The 18,833-nt window shown below is 38.1% G+C and overlaps 1 protein-coding gene across 1 annotated transcript in view; it reads right to left on the bottom strand.

Moving 5' to 3' along the window:
* Positions 1-18,833, bottom strand: part of Rorb (RAR related orphan receptor B) — a 66,495-nt gene that overhangs the window by 5,676 nt on the left and 41,986 nt on the right. Inside the window, exons 6-10 of the mRNA XM_048806782.1 lie at positions 18,359-18,480; positions 16,832-16,964; positions 13,298-13,405; positions 11,718-11,828; positions 8,771-8,883 (exon numbers count right to left, since the gene is read on the bottom strand). Coding sequence (XP_048662739.1) covers positions 8,771-8,883; positions 11,718-11,828; positions 13,298-13,405; positions 16,832-16,964; positions 18,359-18,480 — 587 coding nt within the window. The remainder of the gene's footprint in view (positions 1-8,770; positions 8,884-11,717; positions 11,829-13,297; positions 13,406-16,831; positions 16,965-18,358; positions 18,481-18,833) is intronic.

Here is an 18,833-nt window from a genome sequence, read left to right as displayed (position 1 = left end):
CGGAAGCCCCGATAAAAACAGGGTACATGAAGTGAGGCTGAATACATCCATGTCGCCTGGCTATTCACATTGCTCTTTGTGATTTTTGTTTGACCAAACCTAGACACTAGGATTCGAATTATGATATTGAACTTGAGAGGCATTTCCAGGTCATTAGCCCTCTGCCCACCACCCCTACATCAATCTTGGCATCCGTGTTATGGGGCATGTTCTTTCTACCCTGGACATTGTTGGCTAAAGTGGAAGTGGACACTTCAGCTTAACTGGGGCTGGAACTGGGAATCAGACAGAGCCTGTAAGGTACTTTCTAAATGTAGCAGAGACTGCAAGTAACCTAAGGAGCCAAGAGCTGGCTGTATTTCACCATGTGGACCAGAGAAAACTGGTGTTCAGAAAGGGGGAACACTGAAGTAGATATTTAAAGTAGGAAAATATGTATGAGATGCAGAGTTCCTAAGGCTTCTCAATTCCTTATTTTATTTAGTACCTTCTTGAATGGGGGGGGGATGTCGAAAGCTTGATTTTAGGTTTTGTGATAAATTCTTCATTATTTGTTATTTTATTATTTTGCTTAAGCTAGCTGGAATTGGTTCCTGTTACTTGTAACCAAAGAATCCCAATGAATGTATTAACTTGCAACTTGATGAGTGCAGAGTAATACCCAAACCTCTTTTCTCATTTACAGACCTTTAATCTGATGGACAACCCTTGGAATTTTAGGGTTTTGGGCATATAGTGTATGCTAGCAAACTATCAACTGCTAAAATAGACTGAAATAATCAAGCCCCTCACTGGTGTTCTTTAAGGAAACTGCCATGAATCCTTCACCATTTTCTCCTTGTACCTGGCATATAGTACATATTCACAATGAATGTAGGTTCAAGTAGAAAACTGTCCCAGGGGAGAGCTGGGTTTCTTGAGTATAGATTTGAAATTTAAAAATGTGGGGGCTCTGTTGAGTTATTTTCTATAATTTTGCCTATTCTTGTGGTTTTTAAAATGGGTATTTACTATATAGTAGAAGCCTGAGGGGGGGTTCTGGAGTGCCCCTAGAAGTGGTTACCAGGTAGGTTAAATTTGTAACAATTCACTGAGATATGCAGTAATGATATTAGTACTTTTCAGTATGTGCGTTTTATTCTAAATGAACTATAGACTTTAAAAAAAATTTATTTTTTAGTTGTAGATGGACACAATATCTTTATTTTATTGTTATGTGGTGCTGAGGATCGAACCCAGGGCCTCGCACGTGCTAGGTGAACGCTGTACTGCTGAGCCACAACCCCAGCCCTATAGACTTTTTAACACATAAAACACATTCCTGGCAAACAGAAATAGGAATGGGGAGGTTGAGACCACAAGTCACATCATCTGGGAAGTGGCTCCTCAAGTTCTGATTAGACTGCACTAATTTCAAGATGAAATTAAACCAGAATCTTTAGTCCCATCTACTGAAAATTACATCCAGGGCCTTGCAGGAAGATTAAGCAAGGTGCTGGATTTAGGCATAAACATTCCATTATTAATCGCAGTGTGGTCTGTTTTGATCTCATGGAGAAAGCAATGAAAATCAGTGCAAATGACCTTTTTCAGTTTTCATGATCTCTCAGTGTTTGTTCCATAGAGTCTCTGAGCAACGTGGTTTTTTCTTCTTATTTGTATCATAAGAGAACTACTAATATGAGAGTGGCAAGGTGAGTCGTTTCAAGTAAAATTTCAAATATTCACATATACATGGGGTTGTTGAAGCCTTCCATCTTTTAGGCTTTGAGTCAATAACTTGGTATTATCATTCACTGAAAGACAAGCTTCCTTTTCATGTTGATGAAACAGTTTTGTTATCTTTAGGCTAGGACAGGAATTAAGGAGTTAGTGAACCTGTTGGCAGGTACCTTACCAGCTTGATTTACTATAAGTTTGGGGGGAAGTTGGAAGTTTCCAGATACCTGAGCAGAAGTGACTCTTTCTGAGCCTCTCAAACATTTAGGAGCAGCTCCCCACGAATTAACTGTTCAGGTACAGAAATTGGCCTAATTGGGTTCAAATTCTGGTCTTACCTTTTCAAGCTAGTTAACTTTGGGCAAGATACACGGTTGCTTGAATTTTTAACTTTCTCTATTTTAAAATGAGATAAAAAAACTGGAGTTTTGAAAGTTAAATATCAGTACATTCAGAATCCATCAGTATAGTTAGTGCATGATCCGTGGTAAATGCATTATTACCACTGTTTTTATGAGTTATATGATTTCAATCATGCATTGCTTTTCATTTTAGTCATGGAGATACTTTGTATTTTCTCTCTGGGTCACGTAAATTTATAGCTCCTATACGTTTATATATTTTGCATATTTGAACTGCAATAAATATTTGTTGAGTAATTAAAATGGATGAAACTTAGAAACCTTTCCTACTTTACCTATTTCCACGTGAGTCTTTCTTTCGCAGTTTGAAAGCTGTGGCTAATTGAGGCTGTCTTCTCTAGAGAGTGCCTCACCTGGAAGGTGAAGGCAGTGCTCTGGACCCTTACCTAGATTTTTGTTCAGACAGAATGATGGCCTCAAGAGGCTATGTGTGAAGTAGGCAGGAGGGGTAAACTTCCCTCTTGTCTGAACTTCAGAGAGTCCAGATTAGTGATGCTGAATAGAAATATAATGTAGGCTTTAGAAGTAATCTATAAATATCTAACAGCCACACTAGAAAAAGTAAAAAGAAACAGGTGATATTAATTTGATTTAACTTAAAATACCAAAGTGTTACTTCAACATATAAACAGAGAAAGTACAAATGAGACATTTTACATTGTAGGTCTTTAAGATCGGTGTAAATGTAGGCCTAGAGGCCAAGGAAGGCGATCTTGCATATCTTGCAATGTAGGTGTTTAAGGCGTTCATGCCTAAATAGGTCAAAAGACCAAAAAAACAAAGGGAGGCCCCTCCCTCACCTCCCAAGGCCTCCTGGAAAGCAGTGCATGTATGCTGTGTTGGGTAAAGTTGGACCATTTAGCCTGACTACTTGGATTCAGGTTGATCCCCCTTATGCCACAGTCCATATGTATTATTGTCTATTTGAAAAGTGGGACTTTGCAGTGATGTTGTGGGGAATCAGGAAAAAGTTCTAGTGTTTTCTCTGGGGCTGTGCTGAAAGGAAGCAGCTGTCTCCACGGTAGCCCACTTGGCAGTGGTCATGAACCAAGCAAAATATCTGAGATGGAGTTAAACCTCAAAGGAGGAGATTTGTCACCACTTGATCCAGTTCTTCTTGGCCACAACTAACCTTAAATCTCCACTGCATTTTCTTTTTCTCCATTCCTCTCTCTCAGTGCCCCTCTCTTCCCACCCTTTTCTCTTCTTTCCTGTACTGGGGAAATGATTGCATAAAGGGACATGGCTGACACATGCTCATGTACAGCAAGAGCTTAAGAAGACTAACCAGAAAAGAGAGGGTGGACAGACAAGAACTCTCTGGCCAGCCAGGAATAGGAAGAAAGAGAGGAATGAGATTCTGATCTTCAGCAAAATTACTACAGATACTACCACATGCTGGAAGAATTAGAAAGGATTATCAGGATACAACTGTGGGTGTAAAGCCACTAGAAGTATGGAGAAGTATGGTGTGTCCCAGGATTCCTGGAAAGCTGGCATCTATATAATGTGGCAAGGCACAAGGATTTAGACAGATTTGGAGATGTGAAGGGAAGGCATGGATTCACTGATGTGTTACATCTGTGGCAAAATGAAAAGCAGAATTCCCTCTTGGTGTGCACATGGAGGACTGAGTGGGCTTTGAAGTCTGAGGTACTTCTCCAGAAACTTCTCCTTAGTTTGCTACTTTACACTTCTCAATATAACTTTGGTCAAGAACACAACACAAGAGTGTTCTATATCTTTTCAGGAATGCTGGGAAAAATACATACACTACCTAACAATATTTCATGACTCTAGTTATCCAGGAGGCACAAAAAGAAGGGCTTAATTGAGAAGTATACATCACACCTGCCTCCAGTTATGGGCCTGACCCAAAGACCACATTTCGAAAAGAGTTGGAAACATGCACCTGAGGGCAAGATGTGCGCAAGATGTACAGATCCAAGCTTTGCCCTTAAACCAAAACAAACCTTTTCTCCTCATGAGTTGTTTACATCAGGTATTTTGTCACAGTGGCAGAAAGCTGACACAGTATTCTGTACACTGAGAGTGTATTTGTCCTCAGAATGTTAAAACAGCCAGTGCTTTGCCACAGCCTGGCTTGAGGACTGGGCTCCTCCTCCAGTTCCTGTCTCAGCAACTTCAGTCAGGGCAACAAGAGGGGCAGGTTTAGTGACTGGCAATGAAGTTGCCAGAGAACTGAAACACCAATGGTCTTTACAGTTCATATGTTCCCAGTGATTTTCTACCCTTTTCTCTGCCTCAGCAGGGACCCTGACATTCTCAACTGAGAGAAGCAAGAGTACCAGGTTCTGAATTACCACAGGTCCTCACCTAGGAAGAAACTCCATCAAAATGAGTCATGGCAGCACTAAATACCCAAGGAGACAGAGCCCCTCCTGGAATCCTGACAGAGATGCTGGCCTTTGGTTTTATAAACATTTTACACTATGCAGCTTTGGGGCTAGAAGACCATCTCAAACTAAATGATCAGGGTGCACAGAGTACTAATTGGAATCAGCAAGACATGGCAAAATCCGTCTTTTTCTTCACTTTTTTTTTTTTTAATAATGGCAAAACATCTAAAGAGTCCTTAAATAATCATACAGTACCCTGAACTGGAGGGCAAAAGCTGTGAGAAGGAACCTTTGTTTTTCTCTTCTGGGCATGAAAGATGTTATACTGAAGGGACCTTAAAGACCAGGCAGTCCAACCTACTCATTTCCCAGACAAGAAAAATGAAGCCCAGAGAACAGATGGGCTGCCTCCTCTAGTCATATGGGGCTTAAAAATATATATGTATATTTATTTTTTTTCATGAGCTTTAGTGAGAGTGACCAGTGTTATCTCATTTCCTGGCTTCTCAAATCCGGGATCCAGCCAAATCTAACTATTATTTATAGTCTGAACATACCTTATACTTTTCTACCTCCATACCATCGCCCCCATCACGTGGAATGCCATTCTTTACTTCCCCAACCTCCCAACTTCCATCTTTCGAAAAGTTTTCATCCTTCAGTGATTAGCCAACATATTCCATCTCTTGGATAAACATTTTCCAGATGAAATGAGATTTCCTCTGTCAACTCCAACAACTAATACAATAACATCAACAGTGTTCACATGTTACCTATTATGGATTAGGCAGATTACTTATATTTAATCTCATTTAGTCCTCAAAATAACCTTTTGACATTGGTGCTATCTTTAGTCATATGGTATTAATGAGGAAATGGAGAGTTTAAATCAGAGTCCTGGATCACTTGGCTAGTAAGTGACTCTGACAGTTTAATATAAATATGCTACATATCATTATTATGCTGAGAGAGGAAACTAAATTCTTTAATATGATATTTTCTCTAGTCCCCAATTCACCCAACAAAAAAAACAACAACAAAAAAGCTAATTAATATATGAGAACTCAAGCTTCTTAGTTTATGGGTACAGGATCCCTGCATTTTCAAAGTTTAAATTTGGCCAAAGGCACAAAACACTGAACTTTAATTTCAGGAAGTGGGTGTATAGAAAGTGTGTTGGAGTCATTTTCCTTTCAGAATGATGTTTATTGACTGTATTTCCCCAGTATCTTATCCTGATGTCTGTTGCACCTGTTCATGGTCAAACTGGTCAGTGGTATAAATAGTCTTTTATACCATACACAGAAAGGAGATCTAAATGCTAACCCCTCCCCATCTACTGGGGATTCAACTCGAACCTCCAGACTTGAATACAACATTTTGTGTATGTTCCAATTTTAGTATATGTGCTGCCGAAGCGAGCACAACATTTTGTGTATGTGTGCCTTTTTCTAGATAGGGGTTTTATAGTGTTCACCAGATTCCCCAGGGGTTCTATGAATAACAAATATTAAGAAGGGTCATCACTGTCTAAGGGATATTATGGAGGTAGAGGAGGTCCATGACTTGAAGAGAGAAGAAGCTCTCTTGAAAGGTGGGTGGAAGAGTTCCTCTTAGGTTTGAACAAAACTTTTCCTTTGGGGGAGTTCAATGAAAGGGCATCTGTGATGGTTGAGATCTTAAATGCATCTCGAAGGCCCAGATTCTAAAGGCTTGTTTGCAAGTCTATGGCACTATTGGGAGGTAGAACCTTTAAAAAGTGGGGCCTAGTGGGAGGAAGTTAGGTCACTTGGGGTGTGCCCATGAAGCAGATATTGGGACTCCAATCCCGTCCTGTCTCTCTGCTTTCAGGTTGCCATAAAGTGAGCAACTTGGCTTCACCACATATTCCTTGTTACCATGTCTGCCCTGCCACAGACCCCAAAACAATGAAGCCAATCAACTGTGCCCTGAAACCTCTCAAACTGTGAACCAAAACAAACCTTTCCTCCTCATGAGTTGTTTATATCAGGTATTTTGTCACAATGTCAGAAAGCTGATACGATATTTTGTATACTGAGAGTGTATTTGTCTTCAGAATGTTAAAACAGTCAGGAACTGGAGAGATTCACAAATGGCACCAGCCTTGATGATAAATCTGAGGCTCACACAAATGGAATCTCATATCTGAGTCCACACCATTCAGAACTGGTATAAAAGAGAGTCCAGTTCTCATTTCATTTTATAGTCCTTCCACTTTAATTCAAATAGCATCCTATTAAAATTATGACTGCTACAAAGAGGGGTCCATACAAAACCCAATATCTGCATATGGCTTGTGGAAGCAGTTCTTTGTGAACTGGTTCCAGGGAATTTTATAAAAACAAAACAAAACAAAACAAAAAAAACTTCTTCTAATGTTTTCTCTGGCTCCCAACTTTATAACATTATCTCTTTATAAATAAAGGATGAAATTGTGTGTTTTTTTCCTAAAGATGGCAAAAGGAGAATTGAGCTAACCTATAGTCATTGCTGTAGTTTTTTTCTTGCCATCAAATGTCTTTTACTTTTCAATTTCTCTGTCTTTTTTCTAAAACCTCAAATACTTCAAATCCCCACAGGCCACCAGGGTGTATAACAAGGTGTCCACATGAACCTTTTACCCTCCAAGGGGAGAATAACCACAACCCCACAACACATCTTTATAGGAGCAAAAAAGTGTAATCCTCCTTCTGTAGATTAAGAGACCAGGGTTTTCAGGCAAACTGACAATCTCACCAAGTAAAAGAGCAAGAGCTTTCATCTAACTCAGTTTTCCTTTTCAAGAACTTTACTTTAGAATGGTAAACATGGAGACCAAAGTCTTCAGGAGATCTCAAATGCAAGAAACACATCTCCACATTAATTAATCAGGTGTGTTCATGCATATATGTTATCAAGCAATGACAGAGACACGCGCTTATGATCCTGTTACCATTTTTTTCTGCCCAGTGAATCTGAAAGCAAGTTAAAGTTTTGCTCCTGACTGGGAGAAAACTGAGGTGCAGAAAGCAGGTGGCTTGTCCTTGATCACATAATAAGTGAAAAGTTACATCAAAGAGAGTTATCACTGCACAGTGAGTGTGGAAATGTTCTTCCTAGTGATGCATTAATTTTAACAAAATGTTACCATAATGAAGTAGCATATTTAACTCTTGGAGGTTTTTTATAGCAGTTCTCTGTATGTGCAAAGTAAAATCTGATGATGTCTCCAAATAGAGTCTTTACCCTCCCCCCTTTTTTAAATAAAGAATTTCAAGGGCAGAGTGGGAGAATTTAATGATAAAAATATAAAGAGTAGGATTCCTATTATCTTTAACCAAGAATAAGCTCAATTTTCCAGTTTCTTACTCTCTTAAAAAAAATCCAGTTCTTAAGAAATCAGAGATACTTCAAAATTGAAAATAATATCCCTTTAAATTTTTTTTAGTTCTTAAGAAATTAAAGATACTTTAAGATTTAAAATAATGCTAGCTATCAATCATTGAAGATTACTTCTTCCTTTTATGAATATGTTTCTTTGGTAGACAACTTTTCTCACTACTCTTCTTAAAGATCATCATTCTTAATTAAGCTAAATCAAGAAATTGATGTCATGTTGCATGTATTTTGCTCCTGGGATGCTTCACCATTTTGAAAGAACCCCAGGGCAAGTCTTGCATGAAGAGATTAGAGTTGAAGGGAAATTTACAAGTCATCAGACTAATCTTCCACTTTGGGCACAAAACTGTTATTTACAATATGCCTGAGAGGCGACCAGGCCATCTCTACTAGAATGTGACCAGTGACAAGGAGCTCACTATTTCACACAGCAGTCGCCCCCACCACCCTGTTCAACAAGTCTCATTGTTTGACACCGATTCCTAATTTTCAATAAAAATCCAATTACTCTTAATTGTGCCCAGATCTGACTCAGGACCTGGCACAAAGTCTTTTCTTTCATTACATATGAATTTCAAACACTTATTTCCTTGCATCAAGCTTGTCTTCCTTTGAGGAAACACCCACAGTTCCTTTGCTTTGTCTTCCTGCACTCTGGGTTCAGACCTGCCAGTATCCTCCTCCTCTAAGAAAGCCATCCTCCTCTCCATCTACCATAATTTACTGTTCTCCTTTTAAAAATGTACACCTCTAAAGTTAAGCAGCTTTTGGTAACTTTCAGAAATGTTTGCTGCTGAGAAAGTTCCCTTGCTTTGTAAGAACCCTGCACTCTGTTTTGGTGACAGTGGGTTTGTGATCTGAGGGACTTACCTTTGCCAAGGTCTCATCATCCAGGTGATTCTTCTGAATCACATGTTGAAGTGCAAAATAAATTTTTTCCTGAAGTTTCTGGACCTTCCTTGGTTCTATCAGCCAGGCTCGGTCTGACAAAAGAAAAAAAAGAAAAGGGTAAGAAGGTGGGGAAGGATATAGCTTTGTTTTATTTCACCTACATATACAAGTGTTGAGTTTTAGATTCATTTCAAATTATGTAGTTCTAAATTGCTTCTGAAGATGTATAATTATACATAAAACATAAATATTTTATAAGCAATAATACCATGAAGTCAGTAATGCATAGTATAATGAATGACTTAGGGCATACATTTGGAGGAAAAGACAATGGTTCAAATAAACTCCTTTTTGTTTCTTATTGTCTGTGATAGTCTGCATGTCTCTTTTCTGGATGCTTTGAATTTCTTTCAAAGTAGATATTAGTGATTTGTGAAGAAAAGCAATGATAGCAGTGAGAAAAAAATATTATACAGGAATATTGTTGGTATATAGGATCCCTTCCTTTTCTCAGCTTATTCTTTCATCACATATAGACCTGAAGTTATGTTATACTTTATGCAACATAAACATGAGTTGATTTCAAAAATTTACCCTGAATCCTGTTTTCTTTTTTAAAATCCTATTTTTTTTTTTCCTATACTGAATGTTTAAATGGTGAACAGGATAATCTCTCCTTTCCTTACTTGCTCCCTCCCTCCCTTTCTCTCTCCCACACTCTCTCTTTTCACTCTTCTTCCTACTCCTTCCTTCCTTTCTGCCTAAAAGCTTTATACACCCTAGTGATAACATGCAGCTTAGCATCAATGCCTTAGTTTGGTCCTTCAATGAAGAGACACCTAGAAACTCTAAATGCTGAATAAATACTTATGGAAAATAACTTGGCATGATCCTCCTGAACACAGTTCAGGTCAGGTGAGAAACCCAATTCTGTAACCCTAGACAGGGCAAAGACAAGTCTAGCCAAGAGTTAAGCAAACTCTTACGTAAGTGAGCACAAAGGCCTTCAGTGACAATTTTCAATCAGAATAGATTAAGTTCCCTCCCTTCCCCTTCCCTCAGCTATTTCGAGTTGAATAGACGGTGACTACTAAGTCAAGAACCTGGGGAAAAGCTGGGATAAGCATGAGACAGACACAGACTGGAATCTCTTCCCTGGTTTTGAACATGGCGCTAAGCCAGAGTGGCAAATCAGGGTGTTTGGTATTGTGCAGCCTCTGAGTGTGGGTCTGCTCTCAGAGCTGGAAGATTCCACACTAGGCAGAGATAGCCAAATCTCCTGCTTCCAAACTTTATAAAACTTGATGAGAGCATGTTATTTTGAGATAAAGGCTAAATAGCTCAGCTGATTTCCAACTCATAAAGACCAGGCTAGCCCTCCTCCTGGGCAATCATTTTCACAACTCATTTAAGTTTGATATGTCATGTGTTAAATATTCCTTGCTAGGAATGTACTGACTTCAACACAAACATATGCAAAGAGGAAAGAGATCCTTTAAAGCTCTTCCTTTGAGCAACCAGAAACCATAGCGAAACCATCTCCCTCACTCATAGATCCAGACTTAGATTCAGTCTCCTATTGAACTATACTCAATGAAAACAACCAAATACAATTAAAAGGAACATTATTTGGAATACAGTTGTTCCCAGAAATAAATGTCTCCTTTCATTTCTTCCATCTATCTTTGTGCTTTCAGGCCTGTGAAACTTTCTAGAATATATACAAAAGGCCCAGAGGAAAAACATGATTTTAGAGCCATAAAAGTAACTGTTGGTAAAAGTGATAACTAATTTTCATTTTTGAAAAAGTGGTTAAATAACCAATTATAGCAAGTTAAAAAAAAAAAAAACTGGAAAATCAAACTCTGATAAGACCATTAAGGAATCATGTTAGGAATAATAGAGCCTGATTTTAAAAAAGTATAGAGGTTGGTATTATGGGCAATTTTAGCTAGAATAATATGTCAAAGACCTAAGGCGTAGTCTCATATGACATGTAAGAATTATTTCTTCCAGCCTCACTGAAAACTATGTTAGTGTATGAGGAAAAGTTATCTACCTCCAGAGACAAATTGTTAAAAAAGAAAGGAATCTCTTGATCTTAAAAACTAGGCAGGAATGTGCTCTTCTCTCAACAGAGTTGTCAATACTGCTGCTGCTATCTCTTGACCAGGAACATCACTGAACAGACTACAGAGGGACTCTGAATTCTCTTTCTGGTTGAAAGGGATGCACATATTTATTATTATACTATTTTTATTATATTATCATGATTACATGTTTTACGCTATTTATTATTACATTTTAAGCTGGCATATACTTAAAAATTATTTCAATTGCTCTAGTTGATCCATAAATATCACATATTAACTTCTTTAAAACTTTTTGGCAATTTGTTACATTTTTGAGCTAGGGAACATTTCCTTTATTATGGAATCCAATCCCCTTACTTTGTAGATGAAGGAATTAAAGCTCTGAGAGGTTAAGTGTTTGAGGATAAATGATGAGAAAGTGTCCTTTGGTTTTTACTCATTTAGTCCTTATGTTGGGTCTTTCATTTAGGTATATTTCTGTAAGTTTCACTCTATTGGACTTCTTTTTTCTGTGTCCTTTATTAAGGTCAAAATAAAACATAGCCATTAACTCAGGTCATTATCTATCTTTATTTATTTACTAAGGAACAATTTTGCTTATCTGGAATGATCCTTACCATAGGTCCTACTCTTGTTTTGAGGGCAAAATTCATCATTTGAATAAACTTGAGGTCGCTTCTCTTTGCATTACCCAAAAATATCAAAACCTTGCTAAAGAAAATACAGTTCTTTCAAAGTTTTTCCTGAACCCTTTGGCTTGGGTGGGTGTAATTGATGTTAAACATAGTAAAGCAGGTTTTTTTAAAAAGGTAAGGGATCCGAGGCCTCCGTACCTGGAGATATCAGAACAGCAGATGAGAACAAAGCAATCTCCTCTTCGGTCAGTTGCAAGGAACACAAATTCTTTGCAAAGTCAAATGCTTCATTCACTAGGTCATCAGAACCTAGAAGGAAAGAAGGAAAATGGCTGAAGGTAGATGAGTAAGAAAAGTCTCAAGATCAAAAACTTATTCAAGGATTTGGATACTAGACATGTAGAAAAGACATTTTTAAGCACCTAGCCATAAATAGTAATTTTATATTAACTATAGAATAGGGAAACTTGGCGACATCTTGGCCAGGTGATGGGGAGGGGGACATGGACGTGGTATGGGAATACATGACCCGAATTCCATCCTATAAACCTGAAATTATTTCCATCTAACAAATTACAAATAAATGACTTGAGAATTTTTTATAATAGAGATAGCATTCATAGAAAACCCAAAACATTACATAAAAGGGCTAAGGACTGCCAGTATTAGTGCCATTTGAACCTAAGCAATAGATAGTGTTTAGGGGCTTCAATTGAGATGTAAGACACTTCTCACAGGATGGAAATGAGCTTTCTGTCAGTTTGGTAATTTCTCTGGCTATCTGATTGAGGAGCTAGAGTTATTTATTTTGACCTTCTGATGTATGATACACAGGTCAGTAGCTTAGCCACTGTAAATTTTGCCAAGACAATAATGCCTCTCTACACTTATCCCTGGTAAATGTTTATTTGATGAAGATGGAAATATACTAAAGTCGCTTGCCAAGGCTTTCCCTGCTTTCTTGAAAATCTAGCCTTGGGGACAACTTGGATGTGTGTCAGCTGTGGAAGGGAAACACTGCCAGCCTCGATGGGCTGGTTGCTGACTACCGTTATCAGCTAACAGCACAGGAGGTGAAAGAGCAGTGTCCTTCTTTGGTGTCCATGGACAGGATATGGAACAAATGGCATTATCAATGGTTAAAACCTTTCCTGGCATCAGCCCATCTTTGTTAATGCTCTTCTTATCCCTGCTGTACACTGATGACTGGACACGATGATACGCGGCCCTTCCAAACAAAGACCGACTCTATCAGTGCCTCCCGTGACAATGGTCTGAGAATCATTTTGACCCCCAACTCTATAGGTGCTCCCAGAGTTTCACAAATCACAGGGAGAACATCATTACTCTGGAGGAAAAACAAGTGAAGAGTTTCTCTTTTAATTATCTTGACTAGTGATTATGAATTTACTAAGAAATTTAGGAGGTCACCTCCATAGACCACCATATAATATAATTTGTGAAGCAGTAAACAGCAAAGAATGACCTACAGTGCCTCCCCAATTTTTCAGATTATGGCTGATCTTTATTTTCATGAAGTTTTAGGCGCAGACTCAATAGGGTCCACAGTTCTCTTCTTCCTTTCCTATTAGATTAGCCATAATTGTAGGACCAGCAGAGTTGGATGAAGTTCAGAGGCTCACTGTGCCCTACTCTTACTGAATAATGAGATACTAGCTCACATTAAAGAATCAAGACATTTCACTTGGCAGTTCAAGTCCAAGTGGAGAAGTTTATGGTAGCTAATAAAATTGTACCAGCGGCAAAAGGAAGCTTACCTAAGGCTTTGAACATTTGCATTCCTCCATATTTTCCTTCAAACAGAACAGTGTTGTTTAATGGGTTGAAGGCACGGCACATTCTCACTAAAACCACTTCCAAGCAACCTAAGAATTAAAAAAAATTAAACCATGTATACGTATCCAGTAATGAAGTAGTTATTACTGAGTGTAAATGGAGATGTTCAAGAACTTTAACACAGACCCAGATGCACACAGACACCCCAATACGGAAACCCTTCAAGATTCTTTTCCCTAAGATAACTGTTTTAGAAATAAGGCTCTCTTGATAATCATGTGAGGAAATTAAAGAGAAAATATACTTTAAAGTTGAAATAGAGGGCACCAACAACACTTTTTTGGGGGAAGCATTTATTACTATTTTTTGACTGATATTATAGGTAGTTTCAATTCTTGAATTCACAGTTGATGATAAATGGCTCAGAAAGGAACTTTGCAGGAAATGAGTCTTGTCTATTGTCTTTTTAAAAAATATTGTTTACTTGTCAATGGACCTTTATTTTATTTGTTTATATGTGGTGCTGAGAATCGAACCCAGTGTCCCACACATGCTAAGCAAGCGCTCCACCACTGAGCCAAAGCCCCAGCCTTTATCTATTGTCTTTTGTAGAAGTTATGCTATTGGGGAGACATTACTCTCTACTTCACCTGCCACATGGAGTTTCTAACAGGCTCCCTCCTTATTTCAGCACAGGATGATATTAAATAGAAACTCTGTGTGTTTCGTGAGAGACACCATTTACATCTAATGTTCTTTGAAATGAATGTTTCTCGGGCAGATAGGTTTTTGCAAAATGCTAAATTATCTCACTCCAGAGAGATATAATCAACATTCCCAGATCACAGGCTCTGAGAAGTTCCAACTTGAAGAAGTTTGATTAACCTTAATGAACTTAGAATGTTTTTGAGTTTGCTATCAGCTCAGTGAGGGGCAGGAACCTTGCCTGCAGCAACAGGCAGTTGAGGTCATTGCATTCACTGTTGCATCTCTGGGACCACAAAGAGTCCCTGGCACATAGTAGGTGCTAAATGATATTTATTAAATTTGTTTTTCCCTCTGAACATTTATTGATATCATGAGGAACTACTGCTGCAGTTTCTCCGTATGTTGGAGAGATGGGCTTTTGTCCCATAGTGTATTAGAAAGTGACAACTAGACTCCAAAGCCTCAAATATGCATGACAGCATCCTACTGATAATTTGGCTACCTCCTTGGTGTCTTCTTATGGCACCACTTTATATTTGTCTGAGTTTTATTTCCTTTGCTATGCTAATTTCTCATTGCTTCCACACATGAGAGGATTTGCAAAAATTTATTGAAGCAAGGCTTTCCCACACCAGTAAAAATGCTTACCATTTACTGTGTTCTACACTATAGAAGGCACTTTCTTTGGCCTCTTACAATTGGTATCAGACTTACTCCTTGAAATAACCATTTTAGGTGAGTTTTATTATCCCTGTTTTATGAATGAGTTACAGAAGTTTTAAGGATATTAAGTAGCTTGTCTTTTCTACTGGAGTCAACATATTTACAGCAGGGAGAGATGTTAAAGATTACATAATGTCAGTGGTTTCCAAATGTCAGTCCATGGATTGGTGATATCTGAGTCTTAGAAATACAATGAATGGGGCTCTCTTCCAGGAGGTTCAGATTCCCTGGCTTGTGATGATGGCTGTTTCTGAACTGTCAACAACCTCTTCTGGTGCTCCTGATACAACTCCAAATTTGGAATTGATTGTTTCTAGTAACCACTTTAATTTACAAATGAGAAAACTACCATCTTGAGAGGTGAGTTCAAAGTCATATAATAAGTGGGATAGATTTTATTTTTCAAAGCGAGTCACCAAAATATTTCCCACTCCACATGCTTTTCTAGACCTGACCAAATCAAGAAGTTGTATCCACTTCTGCTACCTGTGAGACCAGGTAGGCTTTTGTTACTGCCTTGACTGAAGGGTATGGTGGAAGTAACACTATGTGATTTCTGAGGCTAACTCAGAGAGATCTATGCACTGTTGTCTTGTTCTTTCGGAGCTGTAAGCTTTGGGAACCCAGTGACTATGTCACCAGGATGTCCAAACAGTCTGTGAAGATGCTCATATGGAGAGCCACTGAGGCCCCCAGCCCAGAGCCTAGTCTGAACTCCAGCTGTCAACAAGCACACTTTGCAAGCCATAGGATACAACCGATTTGAAAGTAGGTACTTCTCTCCCCAGAGAAGTCACCTCATGGCACAGAGATAAGCCATTCCTGCTGAATCCTGGCCAAATTGTAGCTTTAAGGGCAAAATAAATGATTATTGCTGTTTTAATTAAATTTTAGGGTTTTTAGAAAACTGATAATATTCAAATTAGCATCGTTTTCCTCAATTTGCACCATTTGGTAAAGAAGCAGCAACATCGTAGAATAGTAATCATATTTAACTCATGTTCAAACACCAGATTGCCACATATTGGCTTTGTGATATGAACACAGTCTTTCACTTCTCTGAATTTTTACCTCCTCTGCTTTAAGATGAAAATAATCTCAGAAGACTAAATGCGATGTCATAAGTAAACATGAAAATGCATACATATATTATGACATGTAAAACAGGATGTTATTATTATTACTGTGTCATGAAGATTATCACAAACACCACATTGTTCTTATTTTCTGTTTTCAAAGGGAGCTGAGTAAGACAAGTCATCATTTTTCCTATTAAGTAATAGCATCTGCACAGTCAGTTATATGCAGAATTTCTTGGGCTACTTCCTAAGTGATTGTGTGTATGTGAGAATGTACCAGAGAAGGGGTGGAAAAGATTAGAGCACGTTGGAGATTCTCCCAGCATACACTGGCTGCAGGCTATCCTCATTAAAAAGATTGGAAATGACCACAGAGGCAGAGCTCAGCTAGCCTGTATTTTTTTTTTCCCCTTACAGAAAGCAAGGAGTAAGTTTTAGCGCCAGCTCAGCAATTCAGCCACCTTGACACACTAATTACTTGCACTGCCTGTCAAGGTGGGTATCTCAACCTACACAATTAATAGCTCCACTTTCAATAAGCAAAATTGTATTTGACTTCAAAGTGGACTGAATGGGGATCAGGGCATTTGCATTACTGAGAGTTTCCTTTGGGAGTTAGCTGACAATGTGGGTGGTAAAAAACGGGCTATCTATTGAAAGAATTTTCTAGAACCTTCACGGAGCTAAAGATTGACCACGTCCTGGTCTAAAATTGAGAATATCATGCTAAGTGAAATAAGCCAAACTCAGAAACTCAAAAGGTCAAATGTTTTCTCTCATATGGGGAAACTAGAGTAAAATAAAGGAAAGGAGGAAGGAAGAATAGGATACCATTTAAAAAAACCCAATCAAATGTAAATTAATAGATGAGGGGAAGGAAGTCTAGAAGAGTAGAGGAAGGATAGGAGAAGAGGGGAGGGAACTCAATTACTATGTTTAACTATAAAGCTTTAATAATAATAAAAATAAAATTAAAAAGCCCCCATGAGTCTACTCCTTGCTTACCTGATTTCAGAAGCAGTATCTGATCATTTTGGCAGAGTTCCATGAAGCCTGTTATCCGTTTTGCAAATTCCACCACATACTGGATGGCATGAGTGATCTGGATGGCACATTGCTGCCACAGTGCTTCCCTGGACTTCAAGAGAGAAAACAGAACATGTAAGTAGAGCCAGGAACTCCATGGAGAATCAAAAAAACACTCAAGTTTGCCTTATGGGTTACCTGTCACTTGGGACCCAAGGTTGGAGATTAGGAAGAGGAGGGCAAATTATTTTTATATTTATGTTCGATTTATTTGAACCTCAATATGCCACAATGATCAAAATACTGAGGCTAAATTGGTAGAGTGTGTGAAGATAGTTATTTTCCTTACTAATTCCCCCCCACCTCCTTTCTTAAACTCAAGTCTTGGTCCATCATATAAAAGTAAATCCTTGCTTTGAAGAATAGCAATTTAATTCATGGTCCTCCCTCCTTCCATAATGCCATTTTCACAGGTAGTTGATGGACATTAAACTTGTAATATTTTTATGTTGTGTTCTTTTTCTAGAACGTATGGAATGTCGTTGTTGTTTGTCTGGGTGTATGTAGTACTGAGAATCGGACCCAGGGCAAATGCTCATCCACTGAGCAACATCCCCAGTCTGAGATTGCTTTTTGTGTAAGAAGAATTCCAAGGTAAGAGGCATCTGATGATATTAAATCACTAATCATGAGTAATACAGAAGCCCCAAAATATATCTCAAAGTTATTTTCTTTAAACTGAGAAATCTAATTCCATATGTGTTAATTCTGCTTTTTACTGACCATAGCAATATCTATGTCTTTGTTTCCATATTTATATAAAAGTAGTAAGAGTTAGCTATTATGTTAGAGAAAAATAAGTATTTTGTTTAAATCATATATTTAGATGCACATGTACATATTGTGTTAAAATTCCATCATCTACAACATCTTATGATTTAAGATCTCAATCCCAAAGTCCAGTAACATGAATACTGAATAGTAAGAATAAACTCCTTCCTTTAAAATCTTCTTCAATGTACACAAAGAAATTCTATTAATACTAATAATATGGGGAGATTTGTCCTTTTCTCTTGGGTCCTCTTTAATCTATAAAGCTAAAAAAAAGTTTAAGGATGCCATGTTCCACATTTTTGTTGCTAAGTGTGATATGATTATTGCTGCTCTGATTACTCAATGGCTCCTGCTCTTTGCCTGAATCCAAGAAGCCAACATGAGATGTCCTAAAACCACCTGATGAAAGTCAAATCTCTCTGGTCACTATAATGGGACAGTTATGCCTCCTGGGGAACACTGCAACATCTAGAGACATTTTTGGTTGTCACAACTGTGTGATGGTGGTACTGTGTATCTACACCTAGACAGGGATCCTGCTAAATATCCTAAAATGCACAGAACAACCCTCACAACAAAGAATAATCTAGCCTAAAATGTTGATGGTGCTGAGACTAAGAAAATCAGAAATGGGGTAGTCACAGAGAAGTTTCCTGTTGTTTCTCAGAGTACCTTGCTTTGATAGGCTTTGATTTCTTCATAGGTGTGGGTCTGCCATGCCAGCTGGTGCAGCTCTTCCATGGTGTACTGACATGTCTCCAAGTGGGACTTAATGATGTTCTGTGCAATTCGATCTGTGAGAAAGAATATCAGTTCCAGAGTTTGTGAATAAAATAATTCTATTCAATCAAAATTGTTTTTATATGTTTACTATAGAAATGCCTTTTGGAGATTCTCCGAGTGCACCAAAGTATCTTTAATATTACTATCTATCTTAAAATCTCCCAAATCTTGCCTTTTTTTTTTTCCCCAATTTTCAGTTCTCTGATCAAAATTTTCTGCCCTTTCTCTTTTCTGCCCTCTCTTGCCCACAGCCTTGGTGTCTTACAAATTGTTAAGGATTCAAATAACTATTTAATGTTAACACACACATGAAATAACTATACTGCTTGCTTTGGGGCCTAAAAGTCCACTAATAGTTTTAATA

Source organism: Marmota marmota, unplaced genomic scaffold, assembly GCF_001458135.2.
Source record: "Marmota marmota marmota unplaced genomic scaffold, marMar, whole genome shotgun sequence".
NCBI classification, from domain to species: domain Eukaryota; kingdom Metazoa; phylum Chordata; class Mammalia; order Rodentia; family Sciuridae; genus Marmota; species Marmota marmota.
Note: the sequence above shows the minus strand (reverse complement) of the source record. Positions and strands in the feature narration are given on the sequence as shown.